The 24620-nt window shown below is 46.0% G+C and overlaps 1 protein-coding gene across 3 annotated transcripts in view; it reads left to right on the forward strand.

Annotated features, from left to right (window-relative positions):
* BFSP1 (beaded filament structural protein 1) overlaps nucleotides 1-24620 on the forward strand; it is a 35388-nt gene that overhangs the window by 2982 nt on the left and 7786 nt on the right. For 2 of the 3 annotated variants that reach the window (XM_036892215.2, XM_036892217.2), the window contains exons 2-5: nucleotides 2494-2554; nucleotides 10609-10704; nucleotides 13688-13774; nucleotides 17867-17974. In XM_036892215.2, coding sequence (XP_036748110.2) covers nucleotides 2494-2554; nucleotides 10609-10704; nucleotides 13688-13774; nucleotides 17867-17974 — 352 coding nt within the window. Of the gene's footprint in view, nucleotides 1-1562; nucleotides 1638-2493; nucleotides 2555-10608; nucleotides 10705-13687; nucleotides 13775-17866; nucleotides 17975-24620 lie in introns of those variants that run through there. The other variant, XM_036892216.2, reaches the window with a different exon arrangement.

Genomic DNA, 24620 nt, shown 5'->3' on the forward strand with positions numbered 1-24620 from the left:
CTTGCTTGAGTACTAGGATTTGAAAATTACTATGAAAATCATACCCATCCCCATGTATCTACATGTATGAGTACACATACACCTAGTTTGGTTTTACATTGCAGAGGTAGGTTGATAGCTAGACAAAGCCAAGTGAAATTAATGCAGAGATGGGAGAATATATGTAACCTTGTTAGGCATATTCTCTACCTGGATAGATGAATAGTTTCAAGATCAAGTCTTCAGCCCATTAAACAAAGACAAACTAGAACAAGAATGAAATAAAAACAAATATAACTACTAAAATATGTTGCATTATCCAAATTGCTGCAAACCAAAAATAATTATGTAAAACAGTCAGATAATTGAAGCTGAAGTTTTTTTCACTTGATGAATTCACTTGTATATTCATGTATGTATCATGAATTCTTGTCATGAATTTTTAATGATGAAATCACTTGTGTTTAAGATAATATCTATACTTGTCTTTGCAACATGAACATTTCCCATGATACCATGTTAAAGTGTTATTTATCAAACATGTTTCTAAGCCACGGAATTGAGATGTTTCTAGCAGGAAGAGCAATGAGAAAATTGGATTTTGTGAACAGTTTTATTCTCAAAGCTAATTAAACATTAAAAATAATAATTTCTGGCTTCATGACAGGCACACAGGAAAGAAACTGCTAAATGTGACATACTGGTGTGAAATGTAAAGCTAGTGTCACTTGGTTTGCTTACTGGTTAAAGCTGAGCTTCTTAGATGGATTTGGATCTGGGAATGTGGACACAGAGGCTATATTCCGATTGTTCTTCAGGTCAGGGCTCTTTTTAATTCTGAGGACACAGCACCATGGTGTCAAGAGTACTTGAGCCCACGGCATGGGTGTGCAAGTGCACAGAAAGCTATGCTTCGTGGGTTGGGGTGAGTGCTAATTTGGATTAGTTTTGGCCACAAATGAGATAAACTCCAAAGTGACATTGGCCTAATCAGGATGGAAGTTTGTTTTTTTCTTGGGTACGTTCTGGGCGAGTAGTGTAGCATGGCTCTCTGCAATATTTGGGGTCCAGATATTTGCAAGGTCTTCAGAAGGCAGCATCCATGTGTCAGGGGCGCGACGGGGGAGGGGGTGCCGAAGGGCACCTATACCATCTTACCAAAGATATATGGAAGCCAGCTTCCCATTGGTCAGGACTTAGTCACATGGCCACACCTCGCTGCAAGGAAGGCTGGGAAATGTAGTCTACCATGTAGACAGCCGTGTGCCTGCCCAAGATCAATGGTTCTAACTCCTGGACTCAGGCCAGAAAGCATATTGGGGGCCTCTTACAGGGAACAAAGAGGGAGTCACTGGGAAAGGGCCTTCATTATTTCTCAAGAGGGCAAAATTACCTCTAGAGGGAAACTCTTGTTCTAACCATAATGATTTCTGTCTTTCTGCTTTCTTGATCCATATTATTTTCCAGAAGTCCAGGGAAGAAGATGATGAGGAGAAACAATACACCTGTCCTAGTATCCATTCTTAATTAATCTTGTGTATGTTTATGTTTGGGGTTTCCTTCCTCTACCCAGAGCACCGTTTTTGGTGTCAGACTCAAGCATGAGTCCTGATTGCACCTCTCTCTTACTTTGGATTCTTCCAGAAGCTGACCCTGAGGTAGGAATTTGAGGGCAGGTAGCTTATTAGGGAGGTGGCCTCAGGAAGCACCTGTTGGGGAGTAAGAAAGGGAGGCTGGAAGGGAAGGCAGCCAACACTGAGTACCTCGTTCCAGAAGTTGCCCTGCCAGGCAGCTGGAGCTCCACGGGGGTTGAGGACACACCTCAACTGTTGTAGCCTAGGGCAAGGGAGCTGGGGTTTGTATGCACCCACCCGTCTTCCAGCAGAGGGTGAGGCCTGCCCCCAAAGGCACTGACTGTGGGCCAACAGGCTGCCCTGCCCCCTGCCTGGAGGAGGCCTTTGGTGGCAGGGGTGTTTCTGCAGAGCTTAGGGTGCCTGGGGCACCTGCCTGAGGTCCTGGGCCAGTTTCTCAACCTCAGTTTCCTCATCTTTCACATGGGGCAACAATAACTGCTCTCTTCTGGGGTTTTGTCAGGATTAAAAAAAAAAAGTGACACGTGGATAAATAAAGCAGTATAAGAAACCCACACAAGGTCAGGTTAGGGGTGTTGTAGATCTGTGGGGCACCCCGGTCTCTGGGCTGCTGCTGTACTTGGTTATAGGTATGCTGAGATAGGATTCCTTCATCCTCAGATTGAGGTGGGGGTGCTGGGGGTGCCTCCAGGCTGGGAGACTCCTTTTCTATTGACCGATGTACCACCAGAATGGCACCCCTGATGTGAAAGATTTGGGAAGCAGTGGGTTTGGGAATGCATCATTACTACTGCTTCAAAAGTAAGAACCTCTCCTTAAAGAGAGGGCATCGTACTCAGATTAAAATTAACGCTATGTGATAGTCATTCTCATTAGAGAATGACAGAAGCTGCCCAACTCTCACTGTGTGTCTAATTTGCAGGTATGAAAACGAATGTGAATGTCAGCTGCTGCTCAAAGAAATGCTTGACCGGCTGAACAAGGTGAGCTGAACATGGCCTTGGGCTTGAGTGGATCAGTGCCAGAACTGAGCCACCTGGCAGACAGGACCATTTCACTTTCCTCCTCTGTGTTATTTTAGGGTTCACCCATTTCTTTTGCTGTCACTCTCTTGAGTCCGCAGTGTCAGCTAAGTCCTGTGTGAACTTGCTCTCCCGGATGTGCACTCCTCTCTCCCAGCACACTAGGTCTCATGAGAGAAGCCTACAGGCCATTCAGCTTATCGGTTATGAGAGGCTGTCAAAATGTGCCAGCATTCCACTGACCAGCTGGGGTTTTGCCATTTGGATGTTCTGGCCCCAAACACCAAACCTAGGAGGCAGCTTGCTTCAGCCAGTGGTTATTTGGATGTACTATCTCTGCTCTGTTGGCTAAGAGTCTTGAGATTGCTCTACCGGGAAGCTCTCAAGAGAACAGACGAAGAAATTTCCATTTCCCCTCAAACTCTCCCATCTTGAAGCATGAAAAATAGCCACGTGGGGGCACCTGGGATTCTTAGCTTCATCTGGAGACCCTCCTGCAGTGGTGACTGGAATTGCTCTTTGCAGGCAGTTTCCTTCAGGTTCTCCATCATCGTCTTATTGATTGGATTTTCTGCTGCAGCCAGGAGAAAACTCTGCCAAATAGCAGAATAATCCTGGACCACAGGGGCTGGACAAAACCAGGGATGGCAAATAGCTGCAAGCATAATGCTTTTCTGATTATTTCAGAGCTCAAATATTTGAGCAGAAGGACCCATGGACACCGTCTCCTTGAAGGGTTGCTCGTATTGGGCACATGGCTGCTTCCCCCTTTCCCCTGCTTCCATGCCAGTAACCTCATCAGAATTGCTGATAAAACACAGCACCCTTCCCAGGTGTGCTCAAATGTGGCCTCAGATTCTTCTCCACTGTCTGTAACCACTTCAGACAGTCAGGGTGAGCTCTGGATGTTTGCCATTCCCAGGCTTTGTCCCAGACTTTGTTGTCTACAATTATTTTGCTAATTGGTGGATGTCAGAACCATGATCTAGGGAAACTGGATTTTGCTTTGTCCATGTTACCTACTGTGTGAATACTTCTGTGCCCTTCTCTGTGTGAGCAAACCAGGCCACTGTGTGAAAGGAGGTCCTGTTAATAATTAGGAAAGTGATAGAAACTGGACTGTCTCAGGCCAGCCAGAATATATGAGCACCCTGGACACAAACACCCAGGTGGCGGTGAGGGGTAGCCCAAAGCACACAGGCTCAGTGATTGGCCTGTATTGTTGGGTTGTGATGCCCCCAGGCCTGTTGGAAGTCTGAGCTGGGATTTGGGCCTTATTAGCATCTGGCATCGCCCAGCTGACACTTGTAGCTTATTCCCATTTTTGCTTTTGTTGGCAATCCCAGGATGCCAGGTGGGACTGCCATCGTGTCATTGACCCAGTCTTTGAATCTTGCTTGGAAAATACCACAGTGTATGTCGACAGGACTGATTGCCCAATGCTTTCACAAAACTGTCATCTATTAATACTGCCTATGTAATTAAATCTCCAGAACAGAGCTCCCTTATTTTTAGCAGCTAAATAAACTAAAGTAAGCCACTCTTTGCCTTGTATTTGAAATGCAATAAATTCCCCAACATATTACTCACATACTATGGCCAAAGTTATTCAGATTTTAAGACTTTTAATGTAGTAAGAATTCCTGTTGACTCTTAAATAACTTAAGTATTTGAATTAGGTAACCTCTAGGACTCATTGTCTACATTGTCTATATATATATATATTCATATGTATATGTGAATATACATATAGTTGACTCTTGGACAATGGAGTTGAACTGCTAACCTGCACAGGTCCACTTATATGCGGATTTTCTTCAATAAATACATTAGAAAATGTTTTGGAGATTTGCAACAATTTGAAAAAACAATTTCTTTTCTCTGGCTTACTTTATTGTAAGAGTACAGCATATACTCATGTAACATTCAAATATGTGTTTATTAACTGTTCGTGTTATCAGTAAGGCTTCTGGTCAATAGTAGACTATTAGTAGTTAAGTTTCTCAGGAGTCAAAAGTTATACATGGATTTTTTTTTTTATACACGGACTTTTGACTGCATGGGGCGGGGGTTGGGTATCTAACCCCCGAGTTGATCAAGGGTCAAGTGTGTGTGTATATGTTTGTGTATGGAGCAGGCTTTAAGGTTCCTTTCTTTTTCTTTTAAAATCCCCAGAATTTAGAAATGATACAGGGTCTAGTCAAATGTTTCACTTAACAGCAATTTTAAGAAATACCTAAGTGGCCATATATGCTCTTCCCTGTAACTCATGTATCCTAAATACATCTGGTTAAGAGCAGGAGGCAAGGGCATCCAGGGGCTGAAGGGGTGGGGCATGAAGCTTTCGCCTTAGACAGCCAAGAATTCCTCCGAGGCTGTAAATGAAGATGGCAGAGGGAGAGAGCAGGAGTCCTGGGGAGAGAGGGTGGAGGATTGTAAGACACGCCCAAGACCTTCCTCCAGGCCTCCCTTAGGACCTGGCAGGAAAGTGACCCTAAAATTTTTGGAAAGGTTTTTAATGTCCAGGATGGAAATAAGTGTTTTTAATGAAATCCTAATTAGCTAAATCTTAATGAACTTGAATACCCATTCTTAAGCTTTTTTTTTTTTTTAGTTGGCCACTCAGAGGCTGGATTTAAGTCTGGGTGTGGATACTGACAGGTTTTTAATGGAATGTCTAGCATCTCTGCAAATGTATTGTCAAGCCTGCTTTTAAGGGGCCATTGGACTCTATTTCTCCAGTCCTTTTCTTAAAAATGGTCTAGACTAGCAATTCTGAAACTTCAGTGTGCATCACATCACCTGAAATGTGTGTTAAAATACAGATTCCTGAACCTGACTCCAGAAATTCTGACCCAGCAGGTCTAGGGTCCCCCAGATATTCCATACCTCCAATCATGTGACATTTCTAATCATCTCCAGTCATCCATCATTTACCATGCTTGAAGAACCACTGGCCTGGATTTCAAACATATACAATACTAGGGTTGGAATGTTTTCTAAAAGTAGACCACTAACCCAGAGTCCCAATTCAAAAAATCTAGATGCTTCTGCTGGTGGAGCTTTAGAAAATGCAGCTGACAGCATCCAAAGCATAATAAAAACACAAGCGTCCACACATTTCTGAATTCTGGTGCAAACAAAAGAAAACACTTCCCAGTGAATTCTCCTTGGCATTTCAGCAACTGCATATGCCAGTGATTCATACTCATCTTTCGGGAGTTTTCAGGGCAATTTATCAGATGGTGGTCTTCAGAGCAAGAAGGTGTGCTTGCATCTATTTAATCCCTATTTTAAGGACAAATATTTTCTGGGCTTTTATTATCACCATGAGGCAGTTTCAAAGGCTTGGCTGACGAGACCCAAGGTGGTTGTTTCAGCTTGATCCTAAGAGGAAGAATGACAGGCACCTTGCAGGATGGGATCAGGACTCAGCCTTCAACTCAAATTTAGTAGAGAGAAGCCCAAGACAGATTCCAGTCCTGTTGTCTCCTGTTTACTTCTGTTAACGAGCTTCATGGCCCGCTGGCTCACACTGGCTTCTGCCTCCCTATGTAAGGGGGACTCAGTTTCTGAGCTGCATTTGGCAGAGCTCTCAGGCTCCAGGGAGCTGCTTGAAGGGCCTCTGGGGGGAGAGGGTTGTGGGGTCTATTGAGGGCCTGCTTCCCCACCCCAGTCATGTCCTTCAGGAGGCACATCTCTGCTTTGCTTCTACGCATTGGTTTCCCTGGGATATTTTGTTTGAAGGATGATAAATGTGACTTAAAAATTTTGAGGACCAGTGACCTCTAGGGTTCCTTCTGTTTCAAAAATTGAGAGTGTTTGATTTATCTTATAACTAGTAATATAAATGGTCCTTGAATCCCTATTTCCAGTTCTTCACTTCCAGTAGCTATGAATCAATCGTGGATTAGCTTTTGGCAAAAAGTAATACATTTGCCTATTCTCTGCCCCACCTCATCCTCAGAAGTCTGAAGAGGGCCATGGAGGGTGGTGGGGGCAAGGGAGGGTAGGAAAGCATCCAGAGGACTGGCTTAAGGTCTTCACCCAACACTCCTTCACCTCTGCCCCAGATTTAGCCCTGCCTGTCTAAGGTTGCCCCATCCTCAGGGTTGAAGAGCACTTGCACAATGAGCCATGGCTCCTGAAGGGAGTAGGATGGCACCCCACACATTTGGATCTTCCTTCCCAACATTGCAGTCCTGGTAGGATTGTCAATCAAGATGATGGTCATGTGACCCACACTGGCTATCACAGTGTTGACCCCTGTGAGGCAGAGATGAATGCAGCTGGAGCCAGTCATCCTGAGGGTGGTGCCATTAACTCCTGCTGCTTAATTCCTGGACTGCCCTGCTTTCTGTCCTTCTAGAGGCCTGGCTGTTTTTCCTTTGGAGTCTGTAAATTACCCAGGATCTTTCTGCTTCCCCAGCCCTTTCCCATTGCTGCAAAGACATCCATGCTTTCTTTCCAGCACCATTGGGACTTCAAAGGCTTTTGTGATAGTTCTGGATAATTCAGAGAGCCAGACACCAGGACCTTCAAGGGGCCCTGCCTGCTGTCCCTGGGGAATTAATGCCTATTTGCACAAGTGCAGCAGTAAGCTTCCAATCTCCCAGGAGTGGGCAGTGTGTGTCTCCTGAAAGGAACAGTACTGTAGAGTTTTCACTGAACTCTGCATAACTGTCCCTGTAACACAGAATTTGAGGACCCATCATTCAGCCCCTGGAGGCAGAGCAAAAGTCAGCAATTGAGCCATTCATCAAAAGAATAAGCTGGAACCTGGACACCCAGAGTTAGATTTCTCGTTAATTTAGTTCTGGAGTTCAGAGCCCTGTACGTGGAAACATGCATCCCTTTTTGTAATTCGGTTCATTCTTTTATTTCTGATTAAAAGAAATTCTCAGACCATTTTGGTATATTGGGTGAAATATAACATGTTATTAAAATTTCACCCATTTCTTCTTATTTTATTTAATGTGGCTACTATAAAATTTAAAATTATGCCTGAGGCTTGGACAGTGATGTATTTTGAATAACTTATTTATTTTTTATTTGCATAAACCTTACAAAAGGGAATGTTGTCAGAAACATTGTAACCATTGCAGATTGACCAGTTTGATGTTGTATAACTCTGAAGTTCTTTAAGATAGACTCCAAGCTCTTTTTGGTAGGTAAACTAGCTTCAGAAGTTTGTATGGGTAAGGATTAGTCACTCCCCAACAAATCTTAATATTTCAGACCAAATTCACACAGGTGTATATTTCTTATTTAAGCATTTATTCTAATGCAGGCCCCCCAAAGTTCATACACCCTCTTCTCTAGGTTCCATGAAGTCTCAGGTCTCTGATGTTTTATGTGCTAAGGCAACCGTTTGCATGAAAAGCTCATTCATGGCAGGTGAGACAATGAGTCAGAATTTGGACATCATTATTGTCAGCATCAGAGAATCCTGTATCTTCCTACTCCAGCGGTCTTTTGTAGGAACGATAAAGGAACTCCTAAAAGTGCAAACCAAACACCTCCCTGGAATCTAAACCCTATTAGTGCCAGGGTGGGGAATGTCTCAAAGTATCTTGACTATTCCACATACCTGTCTTAACTCTACTAATGCAAGGGTGGAGAGTGTTTGAAATATTTTAGCCAAATCACATATCTGCCTTTACAAATGAGAGCCTTTTGCTAACATTCATCATACTTTTTAAAAAATTTTGTTATCAATAATCTACAGTTACATGAAGAACATGTGTACTAGACTCCCCCCATCACCAAGTCCCCCCTACATACTCCATTACAGTCCATCAGTGTAGTAAGCTGCTATAGAATCACTACTTGTCTTCTCTGTGTTATACAGCCCACCCGATGCCCCTGCCCACATTATGTCTACTAATAGTAATGCCCCTTTTTTTTCCCCCTTTATCCCTCCCTTCCCATCCATCCACCCCAGTCCCTTTCCTTTTGGTAACTGTTAGTTCATTCTTGGGTTCTGTGAGTCTGCTGCTATTTTGTTCCTTCAGTGTTTTTTTCTTTGTTCTTATACTCCACAGATGAGTGAAATCATTTGATACTTGTCTTTCTCCACCTGGCTTATTTCACTGAACATAATACCCTCTAGCTCCATCCATGTTGTTGCAAATGGTAGGATTTGTTTTCTTCTTATGGCTGAATAATATTCCATTGTGTATATGTACCGTATCTTCTCTATCCATTCATCTACTGATGGACACTTAGGTTGCTTCCATTTCTTGGCTATTATAAATAGTGCTGTGATAAACATAGGGGTGCATCTGTCTTTTTCAAACTGGGCTGCTGCATTCTTAGGGTAAATTCCTAGGAGTGGAATTCCTTGGTCAAATGGTATTTCTATTTTAGTTTTTTGAGGAACCTCCATACTGCTTTCCACAATGGTTGAACTAATTTACATTCCCACCAGCAGTGTAGGAGGGTTCTCCTTTCTCCACATCCTCACCAACATTTGTTGTTGTTTGTCTTTTGGATATTAGCCATCCTAACTGGTGTGAGGTGATATCTCATAGTGGTTTTAATTTGCATTTCTCTGATGATTAGCAATGTGGAGCATCTTTTCATGTGTCTGTTGGCCATCTGAATTTCTTCTTTGGAGAAGTGTCTGTTCAGATCCTGTGCCCACTTTTTAATTGGCTTATTTGCTTTTTGTTTGTTGAGGTGTGTGAGCTCTTTGTATATTTTGGATGTCAACCCTTTATCGGATCTGTCATTTATGAATGTATTCTCCCATACTGTAGGATGCCTTTTTGTTCTATTGGTGGTGTCCTTTGCTGTACAGAAGCTTTTCAGCTTGATATACTCCCACTTGTTTATTTTTGCTTTTGTTTCCCTTGCCCTGGGAGATACATTCATGAAGAAGTTGCTCATGTTTATGTCCAAGAGATTTTTGCCTATATTTTTTTCTAAGAGTTTTATGGTTTCATGACTTACATTCAGGTCTTTGATCCATTTTGAATTTACTTTTGTGTATGGGGTTAGACAATAATCCAGTTTCATTCTCTTGCATGTAGCCGCCCAGTTTTGCCAACACCTTCATCATGCTTTTTAAACAGCTCCTTGATATGTCAATAAAAATTCACTTAGCAAAACCTTGGGTATTGGCAGGTGTGTATGGCAGAGGTGTTCTGGGAGAGTGACTATCTTGAGGGGCCCAAGTAGTGCTCACCTATAATATTGTACTAAAACATTTAAATCAACTCCAGTCATCACAGGCCTTGTCTTATGAAGAGCACAAATAGTTCTTCAACATACTTGGTTTGTGCAAACAAGATCAATGAGATAAAAGTCAGTGAATTATCAAAATGTTCAGGGAGGCCATCGCATTTTGCAAGATACATAGAAAGTAAGATACATATCTTTACTTTTGTACATAGTCTTGGGGTAAGCGTCAACAGTCCTTGGGAGAAAACTATTAAAATGAAGATTTCAGTGTTAAGGGAAAACTATTTCTTAATCTTAGAAACTCAACTCACAGATGATAAGATACAGAATAAAGATAGATGTAACTTAAAATTTAAGGTTATTGGCATGTAAATATACCCTTTCTCCTGATCTATCTAGATGGAGGTTTCATAACTGGCTCAGTTGACATTTTGGACCGGGGAATTCTTTGTAGTGTGAGGCTGTCCTGTGTGTTGTGGGATATTTAGCAGTGTCCCTGGCCTCTACCCACTAGATGCCAGTAGCACCCTCCCCACCTGATGACCCAGTGGTGATAATTAAAAATGTCTCCAGATATTGCCAGGGAAGCAAAAATCACTCTCTATTGAGAAGTGTTGTTCTAGACCACATCCAATGGGCTAACCTAATGCCTTGGTAGACATGCAGAATCTCAAGATACCCTCCCAGACCTACTGAGCAAGAATCTGCATTTTAGTAAGTCCCTAGGGGGTCTGTGTGCGTATACACCTGGCCAGCTTCAAACCCACACACCTTGCCTCACTGTGCAGCCCCTCAGTCAGGTGTGTGCCTGACTCTCTTTCTCATTGCAGGAAGCTGATGAAGCCTTACTGCATAATCTGCACCTGCAGATTGAAGCCCAGTTTCTGCAGGATGACATCAGTGCGGCGAAGGACAGGTACAAAAAGGTAACCACGAACACCTGAAGCCCTTCCCTAGAAACCTAGTTTGAGTTTGGACAGACAAGTCCTGGGTACTTGTGGCTGAAAAATGAGTCAGCCAAAGGGGTTACTTTGTGTGCAGTGCCCCCGAACCTAGTGGGCAATAGGCTGGCTGTGGGAAAGCACTTAGGGAGCTGGGTGTGAATGAGGAGGAGGCAACAGTGTGTGTGCCAGGGCTGGCGTTGCAAACTAATATCTGTGTAGTTTGTTACAATTGACAAAGGAATTTTATGTAGGTCTGTCTTGATTTCGCTACAGCCTGTCAATTGTTGCAGCTCAGAAAATGCAGAAAATACACATATTTTAGCTCTGCCTCTGAGCTAGTTAACTGAGAGAATGCATGGCATTCAAGATTCTCCCCTCATGTGGTGCTCTGGCCTGCCCCTGCCCCCTCCAGCTTCTCACAGGCCTGTCTTTGGGGGACCTTGGTGCCCTGAAAGATCACATACTGGAACTGTGTGACAGTGGGCGAGTGGCCTAACTTCTCAGAGCATCTTCATCTTCAAAATGCAAATGCCAGACTCGCCTTCTGCATAGCTCTGTGTGTGGCGGACCTGTGAGCCTGGCCATGGTCCTGGGGCTGGCCTGTCCAGTGGGCTCCAGTGTCCACCCAACTGCCAGTACCATACTGTAGCTCTGCTGCTAGACACTGTCCAGGCAGAGGAGGGCCTCTCTGCCTCAGAGGAGGCAGTGGGGAAGTGCTTCCTACGAGGAGCCTCCAGTGACTCATGTGGTGCAAGCGAGCGCCAGCCCCCTCACCTGCTGTTCCGCACCAGCTCCCAGAGTTCCCCACGAGGGCTGAGCTCCAGGTACCCACAGGGCTAACTCCACTGAGAACACCCTCCATGGCCGCCTTCCCTTCCCCGTCTCACTTCCCTGCTCTAATAATGTTTCCTAGCATCTTCGCCTTCTCTCAGGGTCTGTATCTTAGTCCACTAGGTTGCTGTAACAAAGCACCACAGACTGGGTGGCTTCTAAGCAACAGGAATTTATTTCTTATGGTTCTGGAGGCCAGAACGCCAAGATAAGTTGGCAACATGGCCCAGCTCTGGTGTGAGCCCTCTCCCTGGCTTGCAGGCAGCTGCCTTCTCACTGTGTCCTCTCCTGGCCTTTCCTTGGAGCTGTGTGTGGGGAGAGGCAAACTCTTTGGTGTCTCTTCTTACAGAGCATTGATCCCATGGTGAGGGCCCCACCCTCATGACCACATCTAAACTTAATTATTTCCCAAAGGCCCCCCTCCAGATGCCACCCCCTTGTGGGTTTTGGGTCCAACGTGTGAATTTTGGAGGCACACAACATTCAATCTGCAACAGTTGGCTTCTGGGGAAATCTAGACTGAGGCAGTGTGACAACACAGGTGACACTTGGTTCAACCTGGAGCATGGTGAGCACTCAGCAAACATCAGAGTCTCTTCTTGCTGGGTGTGCGCCCACTTCAGCACAAGGGGGACCCTTTTCTCTGCACTGAAGGGAGTCCCCTCCCTTTGGCATTCCTCCAGCTCTCCGTCAGGCTTGGCCTTTTTCCTCCTCCTCACCTGCCTTCTTGCCTCTGCTGTATTTTGCAGGAATCCTGGGGGCAGTGCCTGGGGGGCAGTTTCTAACAGCTCAGAGCATTCTTCAGAGCCATTTAGGACACTAAGGATGATAGTGTAAGCTTACACCAGGAAGGTTTGTGCTTATCTCCTTGGATTCCAGCAACAGCCCCATGAGATAGTGTCTTAGGTCAGGGTCCCTATCATCAGGGCCTGAAGGTGTGACCTTTGTGTGACTCCTGTATTAGTGGAGGGCATGCCAGAGAGGAGATAGGGGCTGGGCAAGGGCATGGCATTAGCTGGGTCTAGCCTTAGCCTGATCCTGTGGGGACCGGGGTGGGGAGTTCCAGAATGTGAATCACACCACCTTGAGTTGGTCCCACCTTGAGATAAGAAGGTTGGTCTTTTGTACTCAAGTCATTGGTTCGGGTTGGGGATGAAGCAAGATTCGGGGGGTTGCATAGCTTCCTGGACAGGATGGCCATTGTCTGGCCAAGGGCAGGTCTCTGGAGAGGGGCGGCTGTGGTACGTCATCAGCCCCCACACAGGGCTGGGCACAGGGGCTCTGCTGGTAAGGGACTCAGGCATGCCCTGCAGATTGTTAATCCTCTTTTATAGACGAACCTGAATTTTTTAAAAATTGAAGTATAGTTAATACACAATCTTACATTGGTTTCAAGTATACAACACAGTGGTTCAGCAGTTACCCGTATTATTAACTCCTCACCTCTGCTAGTGCAGTTACTATCTGTTAACATAGGAAGATGCTACAGAGTCATTGGCTATATTCTCCATGCTGCACTACCATCCCTGTGGCCAACTTATATTATGATTGAGAATTTTTGTGCCCCTTTTATCCCCCTCCCCTTCCCGCTCCCTCTCTACCCACCCCAGGCCCTCCCCCATGGTAACCACCAGTCTTTTCTCAGTGTCTATGAGTTACTGCTGTTTTGTAGAAGAACTTGAATTTTAGGAGGTTTAAATTACTTGCCCAAGGCTGCACACAGGTAGCAAGTGATTTAATATGGGACCAACCGACAAAAGCCCATACTTTGAACTGACCAAAAGCCCACCCTGTTCTGGGGTCAGGAAGGGGCCTTTGTACCCTCTGGGATCAGTGGATCTCCCATCTCTGCTTTTCTCTCGTATCTCTGCCATGCAGGGCTCTATGACGATAGCAGTAAGACATCCATGTAACTGAAGGGAAATGTCAAAGTAAACCAAGCCTGTTTGCTCATTTGCCCTGCTGTTTTGGGGAAGATTAAAGGAGATGTGAAGTGCCCCCTGCATAGAGCACAGGCTGTCCTGTTTTTGACAGTGGAATGCATGAAAGCATCCAGCCCTGGGGTCACCTACGACTGGAGGCAAAATCTCAAGCAGCTTAAGTTTTAATAAGAGCACTTTCCTTCCTCTAACAGAATCTTCTGGAAATTCAGACCTATGTCAGTATCCTGCAGCAGATTGTTCAGACCACCCCTCAAGCTGTTACAAGTGGGATGAGGGAGGTAAGAATTGGATCCCAGGCTATAGCAAAAGCATATCTGGGGATATTTCCTACACCCCCACAGGCCTGGTTAACAGAGACCAGGAGAGGGTGGCAGATCAGACTGTGCGGGGGAGAGGGTGGTGGTGTGGTTGGTTTACTCGCCCCTATGCCCACTTTGCATCCACATTGGAAGTGTATACTTCTCTTCTTTTACTCAGACTTTGAATGCTGGTATTTAGTCATCTGAGGACATAACCGGTGTCCCTGACAATTTCTTAGGTATTTCCTCTTGAGCATTACAGGCTATTCTTCATGCATAGTTTGTAAGAAATTGCCAGACTGTTTCCCAAAGTGGGTAGCCCTATTGCATCCTTACCAGCAATGTAGGAGAGTTTCTGTTGCTTTGTGTCCCTGCCATTGCTGGGCACATCAGGTTTTTATTTTGTTTTTGCTTCTTGCTCTTTTAATAGGCATGGTTTTAACTGCATCCTGTAATGACTAGTGACATTGAGCATCTTTTCATGTGCTTATTTGCCATCTATAAATCTTCTTCATTGGACTATCTGCTCAGATCTTTTGTCCATTTTAAAAATTGGGTTGTTTTCTTATTCCCTTACCAGTTTGACCATTCATTTTGAATACTAAGAGCTTCACATAATTAGTGACTGTATTTTCAAGGTTGGGCTCTGGTAACGATTACATGAGTTTGTGGCATGAAAGCAATTGGGAAGAGATAGAGATTATTGAGGCTGATTTTTTAAAAGGGAAAATTTGGATGTAAAACATTATTTCTGATGTAATGTTCCACATTCCTTTTCACTTAACTCTCCAGCTGCCCAACAGGATATCAGCATAGTTTTTTCCTAATATTGTTTATGGGATTTTGTGATACATGGATATGACAAGTATAGGGATAAACTGAAAAGGATGCAGAGTAAAACAAAAATGTCACTGTGTCTCTTCTCCAGAGGCTGGTACAGTTTGGGTGGACTGGTCAACTGTTAAGATTCTGGGTGTTTTGCAAGGATGACATAAGGCAATGGTTCTCAGTGTGATGTCACTTGGAATTGCCTAGGAGTCTGCCCAGACCAGCCCTAAGTCAATTGTTTAGCTGCCTGGAAGGTGGAAGGAACCCTGACTCAGTCATTTTCAAGCTCCTGGGCCAGTGTGCTGATGAGCTGCAGAACCGGTGGCCTAGGGCAGCTAGCCGCTGGAGCCTTTTTGTTTTACTTTTTTGTATCAAGGCTAAAGAAACCCCCAATTTTGCTTTAGAAGACACTTTTAAACCTTGCCAAGTAACATCTAAGAGGTAGGAAAGTTACTTTCTTTGGTCTTCATGGGGATATCCTTGTCCAAATTGCCCACCAATGACCATTTCAGGTGCTTGAAGCCCTTAATTCATGGAACAGATGTTTCTGCAAAGTCCTAAAATAGCTGTTTCTAAATCCTTCATTTTCTTTGTCAGAGATTTCTTTCTAGATACTTATTTTTATTTTGTAAACTCATTTTCCCCTTGTAATTCAAAGGTATTTTATACCACAGTACACTTTTTAAATCATATCATCTGTTCCTTTTTAAAAAAATTCTTCTGAGTTATAAGAGTATAGAGACCATCTGGACTGACTTTGAGAGCACCAGTGAGTGTCAGCCATCCTCGGCATCATGGGGAGCTGGTGAGAAACGGGGAGTCTCCAGCTAGACCACAGACCCACTAAGTCAGAATACGCACTTTAACAGGACTCCCGGGACTCATGTGAATGTTAAAGATGGAGAAGGACAGATTTAGAAAGGATCATGTTCTTTATTAATCTCAGCTTAAAAATTGTACACTTGAGGTAGATGGTCACTTTCAGGTTTGTTTCATTGGCTCCTGTTACTGTCCTAGAAAATGTGTACATTGCCTTTGCACAAATGAGGATATACTTAGTGGTGTCCCCTAGGAATACAGGGCCACTCTGCAATGTGTCAGTAAAGCACAGTGTCAGTGGGAGCATATCTGTGGTCAAGTAGAGCTGGTCTTATTCACTGCAGCAGGGAGGGTGTACACCAGGGGCCATATAGGCAGGGCATGAGATGGGGGCTGGGCGTGTGCTAGGTGACCTGGGGGAAGGGGCCAAGTCTGCAGAGCCCTGCTCTGGGCTGGGTGCTCTCAGCAGGGACTGGTCCTACAACTGAGCACTCTGATAATTTGTACAGAAAAGGTAGAGGGACGAGACTGCAGCTGAAGCTGTAGTTGATAATTAAGAGGCATCACTTGTGTTAGTGGGGAGAGGGGACATTTGTTTATTTTTGTGGTTGTGCAGTGGCCTCTTGGTCTGTGTTCAGACATGATTACAGAACAGTCTGTCTGTCTCGTTCCCCCAGAGTGACATCCTCACACGCTGGGAACGGCATCATTTGTAAGTTTGTAGGTAGGGAGCATCATGGCCTGGCGGTTAGTGCTGGTCACCAGCTGACAGCAGCCATGCTGTCTTCCTTCCTCTTCAGTAAGTATCTGGTGGTCTGCTGTGCACGAGGCATGCCAGAGGTTCCTTGAGGTCGGCTGTGAGGAGGATGCAAGAGGAGTTGGTTTGGGCAAGAAGGACGGAGAGGGCCAGGTGTGTAGGCTGGGCCCTGTGGGGAGATGGCGTGATGTGTTTGTGTTGTGAGTGCTCCATCCCAGTGCTGCAGGTCTAGAATTTGCAAAGTGTGACATGTATGCATGTCTTCCATATGCTGGTACCCAGGGACATGAGTCCTTCTTCCTCCAGCCACCCTTTTGTCTGTACCTTCGAGGCAGGAGGTAGGGCCTGGGACACAGAAACCAGACAGAGGCAGAGGGAGAAGTAGACTGAGACACAGGGAGACAGACAGAGGCTGAGAGGAAACATGCCTCCAGGCACCCAGAAATCCAGTGGTAAGCAGGCACAGAAAGACATGCACGCAGCTGACGGGTCCTTCTGCAGGTTCGTCTAGGGTCCTGCTTTCTCCACGGGGTTGGGCTGTAGACCCCAACCCACTCTCCCTCTCTGTACACACGTTTGTCTTGGCTCTGGCATTCTCTGTGTCTGCGCTCCAGCCACTTTGCAAAGTGTTAGAAGCAAAGGCTGCCTTAAACATGTGGCATGCCCACTGTTTGGGTGGCCTGGTGGTGAGGCAGGGGCTTGTGTCAGAAGGCGGCACTCTTGAGCACCTCGGTTTGGTGAAGTGGTCTGGAAGGTTTTGAACAGTGGAGAGACTGGATGGGAAAGGGCACTGGCTCAGCAGAATGGGGAGCCACCATGGGGCCTCATTCCATGTTGTTTCACAGAGTTGATCAGATGGTGCAGCCACCTCATCAGGGTCCCCATCTGCCTCTGGTTCTTTGGAGGCCGATGGCTCCTGCGTCATGCAGCAACTGTGATGTCTCAGCACAGCTGATAGCTGGGGTCTCAGACTGACTGTGCCGTTTGCAGGGACAGAGAACAGAGCCTGACAAGTCTGTATTCTGACTTCTCCTTTTCACAAAGGGGAAAGTGCCTTGTCCAGAGGACATTAGCCAGTTTGTGGTGCAACCAGGTCTAAACTGTGGGTCTCCTGACACTGTCTCCATACTTTAAAGTTAGGGCATTAATGGTTCAGCCTGTGAAGCAAAAAGGCTGGAAGAGTGGCTACAGTGGGCCTCTCCATGTTGGCTCTAGCTGCTGTCCCAAGTGCCACACACAGGGCAGCTCAAACAACAGAAATTTATTTCTCACAGTTTGGGAGGCTGGAAGTCCAAGACCAGGCTGCCAGCAGGTTCAACTCTCCGGGAGCACTTGCAACCTGCTTGTGGCCAGCTGCCTCTTGCTGTGTCTTCACATGGCCTTTCCTTGGTGCACGCTTGGAGAGATCCTCTCTTTCACGGATGTTAATCCCACCATGAGGGGCGCCCGTTGCCCCCTATGTTCTCATCGAGGCCTAATCACCTCCTGAGAACGCCAGCTGCCCATGCTTCCTGTAGGACTCTGGTGTCAGCATATGAATTTGTGGGGTTGGGGGGACACAAACATGCAAACATAACAGGGCCCCACACCTTCTTTGCCTCTTTTTTCTTTGGGTTTCTTCCCACAGCAACAGCATGTAAGTGCTGAGTCTGGCTTTCTTTGTGCAGGAGAAGCTCCTGCGGGAACGGGAAGCTGCCACCCTGCAGAGTCAGCTGGAGGAGGGCCGGGAGGCGCTGTCTGGGCTGCAGGCGCAGAGAGCCGAGCTGCAGGCTCAGGTACTCTCGGCACCCTTGTGTCCACCACTTGCTTTTGGATGTTCCCACCCCACATACGAATCAGGTTTTACAACACAATTTATTCAGGTGACATGTGTATGCAGAAAAATGCACAAGTATCCATCCTGGTGAATTCTCACAAACTCAGCACATTTGTGTGCCCACATTCAGCTAGACATGGGACATTCTCACCAGGGTGACCAGCTGTCTTGCTTTTACTGAGGGTTTCCCAGGATGTAGGACTTTCCTATGCAGATGGGAATGTCCAGGGCAAATGGGGACAGCAGGTCACTGTAATTCCTGGTGCCCCAGAGGTTCGCCACTGGCCCCCTTTGGGCCGCCTCCCCTCCCGCATCAAGGGTAAGGCTATCCTGACATTCTCATGATCAATCCGTTTTACCCAGTTTAACCTTGTTTTTAAAAACTAAGGAGAAATGGACACAAATGGGGACTCTTTTCCTACACTTGCTCAAATATGGGCTTCCCGTTTCTCATCTGATGACCTAAAATCTCTCCTTTGGAATTTTATTACAAATTCTTGGGAAGAGTGGTCATGGCAGGATTTGCCTCTGCTTAGAATTTTGTTAGCTTAAAGCTCTCATTTGCACCCCCCCACTCCCTTTTTTTTGGTGACGCTTAATTTGAAAACTCAACAGCAAAGCTCTGTCCTCCTTCCCTGGCCTGCCTTCTCGGTCAGTGAGCTTTGTGACTCACCCCCTTCCCGGTCCCTTCCCAGTTTTGCTCCTTGCAGTTTTCTTTCTCTCATTATGATACCCCTGGCCTTTCTCATGGGGGACATCTGGTTAAAATGCTGTACCTTCATGTGGCTGGATAACCACATTTTCCAAATCCAAAAACAGACATTCGGTTTGACAAGTACACATAACGGACAAGAGAATAAAACACTGACAAAATCGGGCTCTCTAGAGGGCCTAGAACATTTATATGTGAAATGTTGCACTGTCTCTGTCCCGCCAATGCCTACAAAGTCAAAAACCGTTAGAGCCACGGTGAGACATGGGGCTCTTCGTGGGTATTCAGTGCTCTCCAAATCTGCCCAGGATCCCATTCAGGGACTTTCAAGCTCAGCAATCCGACTTCTGGTCCTGCCACGCATCACGCAGACCTCACTCTACAGCGGTTCTCAGGGCCACAGAAAGCAGTCTGGGGGCTGGTGGTTTACCCTGAGGTAAAGATCAAGACATTCCATAGTGTCTGTAAAACTTGTCCTTCTCTTGTGACAATCCACAGATCAGGGACCAGACGCACTGTTTTGATGACTTGATTGTGTGTTGTCTCCTCTGAGGCCCTGAAAGGATAGAGAGAGGGCGAGTGTGTGTGTGTGTGTGTGTGTGTGTGTATACATATGTGAATGTATGCATGTGTGTGGTAAGTGTGGACATGTAGATATGTGTATGTGTGTGCATGTATAGGTGTATATATATATATATATATATATGCCTGAACACATATATATGCATGTGTATGTGTGTACGTGTGTGCATGTATAAGTATATATTTGTGCATAAGCATATATGTATATATACATGGGTATGTGTACATGTGCATGTGTGTGTGAGAATGAGGGGCTGGGGAAGTGTGTGCAGGCCTAGTCATGTTCCTAGAGATGGGTGTTTTCCAAACCACCAGTTACAGCTCATTACTGGGTTGTAAGATGAATGCAGCAGAGTCAACTGTCGTCAAAAAGAAGAAATTGACACCACCAGACTAAGACAGAATAAGAAATAACAGAGGGCATGGTAAGCAAAGGTAGGATTTGTTTTGTGAACCTCTGTGTTAAATATAAATGTACATGTGTTTAAATGTACCCTCTGTTCACCTGCGCATGCACATTGTATGATGTGTGTGGTTTGCGATGTATAATGTGACTTCTCCTGTGGCCATGCAACAAAGTTGAAAAGTCCTGCCCTGAATTCTGAGAAAGATGAAAGAGCCCAGCCTGATGTGGTAAATTCTAATTCCAGGGCAAAAATAACATTTCTCTATGTGCATATATGTATTTTTTGAATATAAAAATAAGACTTTTGATAAAGGAGTAACCTAGTTTCTGAGAATATGAAATAAAACGTTACTTGGCCACCCATCCCCTGTAGTTGCTGCAGAAGGACTAACCAGTCTTACTCTGATGTCACTCTCTCTCTAAGTTGGGGGTTGTCACTTATGTACCAATTGCCCCCACCTCCTTGGCAGTCTGGTGAAATCCATGGACCCCTTTTCAGAAAAATGTGCAGGCATATAATAAAAATAAAGTACATATAATTAAAAGGAAACCAACTGTATTGAAATAGTTACAAAATATTACCAAGTTATTTCCTCTATAATGCAAGTTAATATTAAAATATAACAGTGGGCCAAATAAAACACAAGTTATATTAGTTTTCTCTCACTGCTGTAATGAGTTCCTATAAACGCAGGGCCTTACAACAGCCCTGCTTTACCCACAGTTCTGTAGGTGAGGAGTCTGGGCAGTATCAGCTGGTTTCTCTGCTCTGGGTCCCACAAGGCTAAAGTAAAGGTGTCTGCCAGCCTGGGTTCCCTTAGCTGGAGGCTCTGGGGGAAGAATCGTCTTCCAGTCCCATTCAAGTTGTTGGCAGAATTCAGCTCTGTGTTCAGGTAGGACCGAGCACCCCATTTCTTTGCTGGCTGTTGGCTGGCAGTTATTCACAAGGCAGCCCACGTTCCTCAGTGTACGGCCCTTTCCATCCTCAAAGCCAGCAAGAGCGTATCGAATCTTTCTAGAGCATCTAATCCCTCCAACTTCTGCTTTGGGCCCTTGTGATTAGGAATAATCTAAATAATCTCCCGATTTTTTAAGGTCAACTGATTAAGAACCTTAATTACATCTGCAAAGTTTTGCTATGTAACAACATACAGGAATAAAACATTGGGCAAAAGTCATAGAGACCAAATATGTTCCTATTTAGCTTACTGATTCCAAGAGTTTCTGATTCAGTAGGTCTGGGGTGTGACCCAAGAGTTTGCATTTCTCAATTTCCAGATGCTGCTGCTGGTCCAGGAACCATACTTAGAGAGCCCTGGTGCTGAGGTGGGTCCCAGGCTGGCTCAGAATGTTCTATATCTGGCCCACCTGAGTCCCTGCCTTGGGCCCTTCACAGCCTTATTCAGGAGGTGTGCATGGCTGGTGTTTTGCTGATTTTAAAAGATGTAGCTAAGCTGAGAGCTTCACAGGAGATCTGGCAGCAGAGCCCTTCAGCCGCCCCAGTGCTGGGGACATGGTCAGGGGCGTGAGGGGGAGATCCTAGAGCCTGAGGGTCCGGCCTGGCAGGGCTGTGGCAGCTGGTTCTGCCTTTGGTCGGTGCATGTGATGCTTCCAGAACCCTCCATCTCTGGGTCCTCAGGGTGAACCAGTAGCATAATCATCGCCTGGGAACTTGTCAGAAATGCACATTCGCGGGCCCATCTCAGACCTACTGAATCCAGAGCGTGGGGGTTGGGGGTTGGGGGTGGGGTGGGGCGGAGGGGCAGCCTTCTCGTTCTAACAAGCCCTGCGGGTGGTTCTGCGGCGCCGGTTTGAGAACACTAGTGCACAGGATGGTGGGACCAGCACCAATGATTGGAGCTGAACACAGACCATGCATGAGACCCCTGGGGATGGCACTTACTGTAGGTGGAAGGGAAGGGACAGGCGCTTCTGGCTCCCCCAATTGTACTGACAGAGCGCTTCTGTGACAGGAAAGGGGAAAATGTCTTCTATCACTCGGAAAGTGTCAACCTCCCAGGTATCATTTCTCATTGCATTCGCTTAGTACCATCTAGTGGTAGGTTTTGGTAAGACTGTAATTCATGAAGAGTACTTGATTTCTTCATTTCCTTTTAAAAAAAGACCTTGGACCTCGGAGAGTCTGGGGGCTGAAGGCCACCCCTCCAGATGGGACTTAGTGTGAAGCACCGTGCTGGGTTTCTGTCGACCTAGGCTGTGCAAAGCTGAGCACAGCAGCTGTGTTGGGACACTTACTCCATAACCTCTACTGCCAAACATCCTGGGAGGTTCGGGGAATCCTGAGCAGAGCGTGCTGTGCTGCTGCCTTCAGCTGCCCACAGCCCAGTGGGGAAATGGACATAAACCAGGCAATCTGAATCGTCCAGGCAGAAAATAACAGCACCCGTGCTCAGGATGGAGTTCAGCTGCGGCACAGCCCACCCCTTCTGCCTGCCTCTGCCCAGGATCCACACAGCTGGTTCCTTCCAGGAAACCCAGAGCTGTCCGTGCTTTGTTCTCTCTTCTCTTCGTCCGCTGACCCCTACTGCAGTTTCTGCACCTGCCCCTTTTGCTCGTCACGCCCCTTTCCTTCTTCAGAGCCCAGGGCTGGCCCTGCTGCCTCCTCCAAGCCTTCTCTGCCTGCTCCAGACCCGGGCCTCTCCGTGTGCTCTCCACTTCTGTGACCGGGCTGATCTGTGTCTCAGTCTCCCACAGCTTGGCTGGTGCAGGATGGAGTCTGAGCTGAGGTTGCCCACACCACACACTGCGTTTGCCTCCTTTGAGCTGATGAAAGTGGGGCTCCTACTATTTTGAACACCCCCCTTCTGATGAAAACTTTAAATTGTTGACCTATAAAAATCACACTGATGCAGACCTAAGTCCAGTTTTATAAACCTGGCCAGCATTTTGCTGGACGCTGTGGTTCACTCAGGCAGAGTTGCACACAGGACCAGTGCCATTCGAGGGTTGGAAGAGGCCTCAAAGGCACCCAGGGAGCCCTGCCCAGGCAGGTGTCTCTCCCACAGATGCTGTCAGAGGACAGCCCCCAGCCACCACCACCAGCAAAATGCCAACTCAGGAGCCATAAAAGATCATACTTGCCCTGTAGGGTCAAAAGGTTATAGATGACATTTTCCTCGTTTCTGATTTCCCAGTTTGTGATGACCCTGTGCTGTCCCCTTTATGGTTTAAAAGTTTTCCCAGTGACATGCTCAGGGAGGGGTCTGTGTGGGGTCATATGGAGTCCATGAGGTCTTCAGTGAGAACAGGCTGTCATGGTTGCCTGTTGACACATGGGAATGGGCAGTTTTCCAGGGGCTTGGATAGTGTGTGTGCATGTATGTGTGTGCCCTGCTCACCAGCGTTGGGAGGAGGCTGAGGCAGAGGGTTCATAGTTTCAGGAGGTGCCTCAGACCCTGTGCAGGTGGGTCTGAAACCTGCTTCGGTATTTATGGATAGGTCACTGTGCTTGCGTGCCTCAGTTTCTTCATCTGTAAAGTGGGAATACAAGCAGTCCTTCCCCATAAGGTTGTTGTGTGGCTGACGAGCCATTTTACTCACAACATAAACCATTACTCCCACTCCAGGCTGAGAAACTCACACCGGAAGGGCACACGAGGTTCTCTTCATACATAATCTTTGCCTTCAGTCTTTGTTTTGGAACACTTCAAACATCCAAAAGTGCGAGAACAGGCTGCTGAGCCCCCATGTCCCTACCCTCTAGCACACGGTCCCTCTTACCTCACCCACATAACAATAGCCCCCTATCCTGTGATTCCAAAGCAATCCCAACACCATATCACCTATGCAGCAGTATTTCAACTTAAGTATATCTCTTAAGGATGGGGGTCTTTTTATACAATGCAACGCCATTAGCCGACCTTTAAAAATTAACAATAATTCTTTTCAGTATCACCAAATGTCCAGTTGGGAATCACATTTCCAACTATCTTTCTGACTAAAGTGATATTTACATACAGGAAATGTCACCCTTTTCAATGCAGAGTACATCTGTTTGACAAATGCATGCAGTGTCGTAGCACCCCACATTCAAGATACAGGACCATCACCTCACCCCCCAAACTCCCCTGAGCTGCCCTTTGTGGGTAACTCCTCCCCGCCTGCCCCCAGCCCCCAGCAATCGCTGATCTGGTTACTGTTCCTCTGGTTTTATCTCTTCCAGATTGCCCTATAAAGGGAGTCGGTCAGTGCGTAGACTTTCCTATAATTTCTTTCTTTCGACTTTACTTGAATTGGGATCCAAAGAAGGTCCACACACTGTAATTGGATTATGTGTCTCTTAAGTCTCTTTAACCTTTAGGTTCTCCTCTATCTCCTTTTTCTTCCCCTTGAAATTTGTTTGCGGCATATACATACTTTTAAAACCTGGGTGCTGAGGGCACCAGCTCTTTCCTGTACACGTGAGAGAAAGCTCGGTTTTGATAAAAGGCAGTTGTGTTGGCCTTTCACATCCTCCCTGTCACCTGGGTGACACTGGGGCCCCTAGGCTCTGTGCTGGACCCTGGCCGTGCCAGCATCCCCCAGGCTTAGTTCTGCTTCACAGAAAAGGGTAGATGCATCCATTCCTGGATAGCTTCTTGCCCCTGAGATTTGAGCCTCAAAGGAGCCTTTTAAATTCCTTATTTCTTTGAAGCATGCCCCAGAGTGTGTGAACACTGTTGTGTGTAAGAATATGTGGCTACACCAGGAATTAATGGGTACACCATGGTATTTGACATTACAGGTGACTGAGTTGAGATTTTTTTAAATTGAGGAAACAGAAACCTCATCAAAATAGCTTTAGCAGAAAAGGCACTCTGGTTTTATTTTGAAATAATTTTAGACTTCTAAAAAGTTGCAGAAAGCACAGAGGTTTATTACATGCTCTTCACCCAGCTTCTGTTA

Source organism: Manis pentadactyla, chromosome 5 (genome assembly GCF_030020395.1).
Source record: "Manis pentadactyla isolate mManPen7 chromosome 5, mManPen7.hap1, whole genome shotgun sequence".
In the NCBI taxonomy this organism is placed as follows: Eukaryota; Metazoa; Chordata; class Mammalia; order Pholidota; family Manidae; genus Manis; species Manis pentadactyla.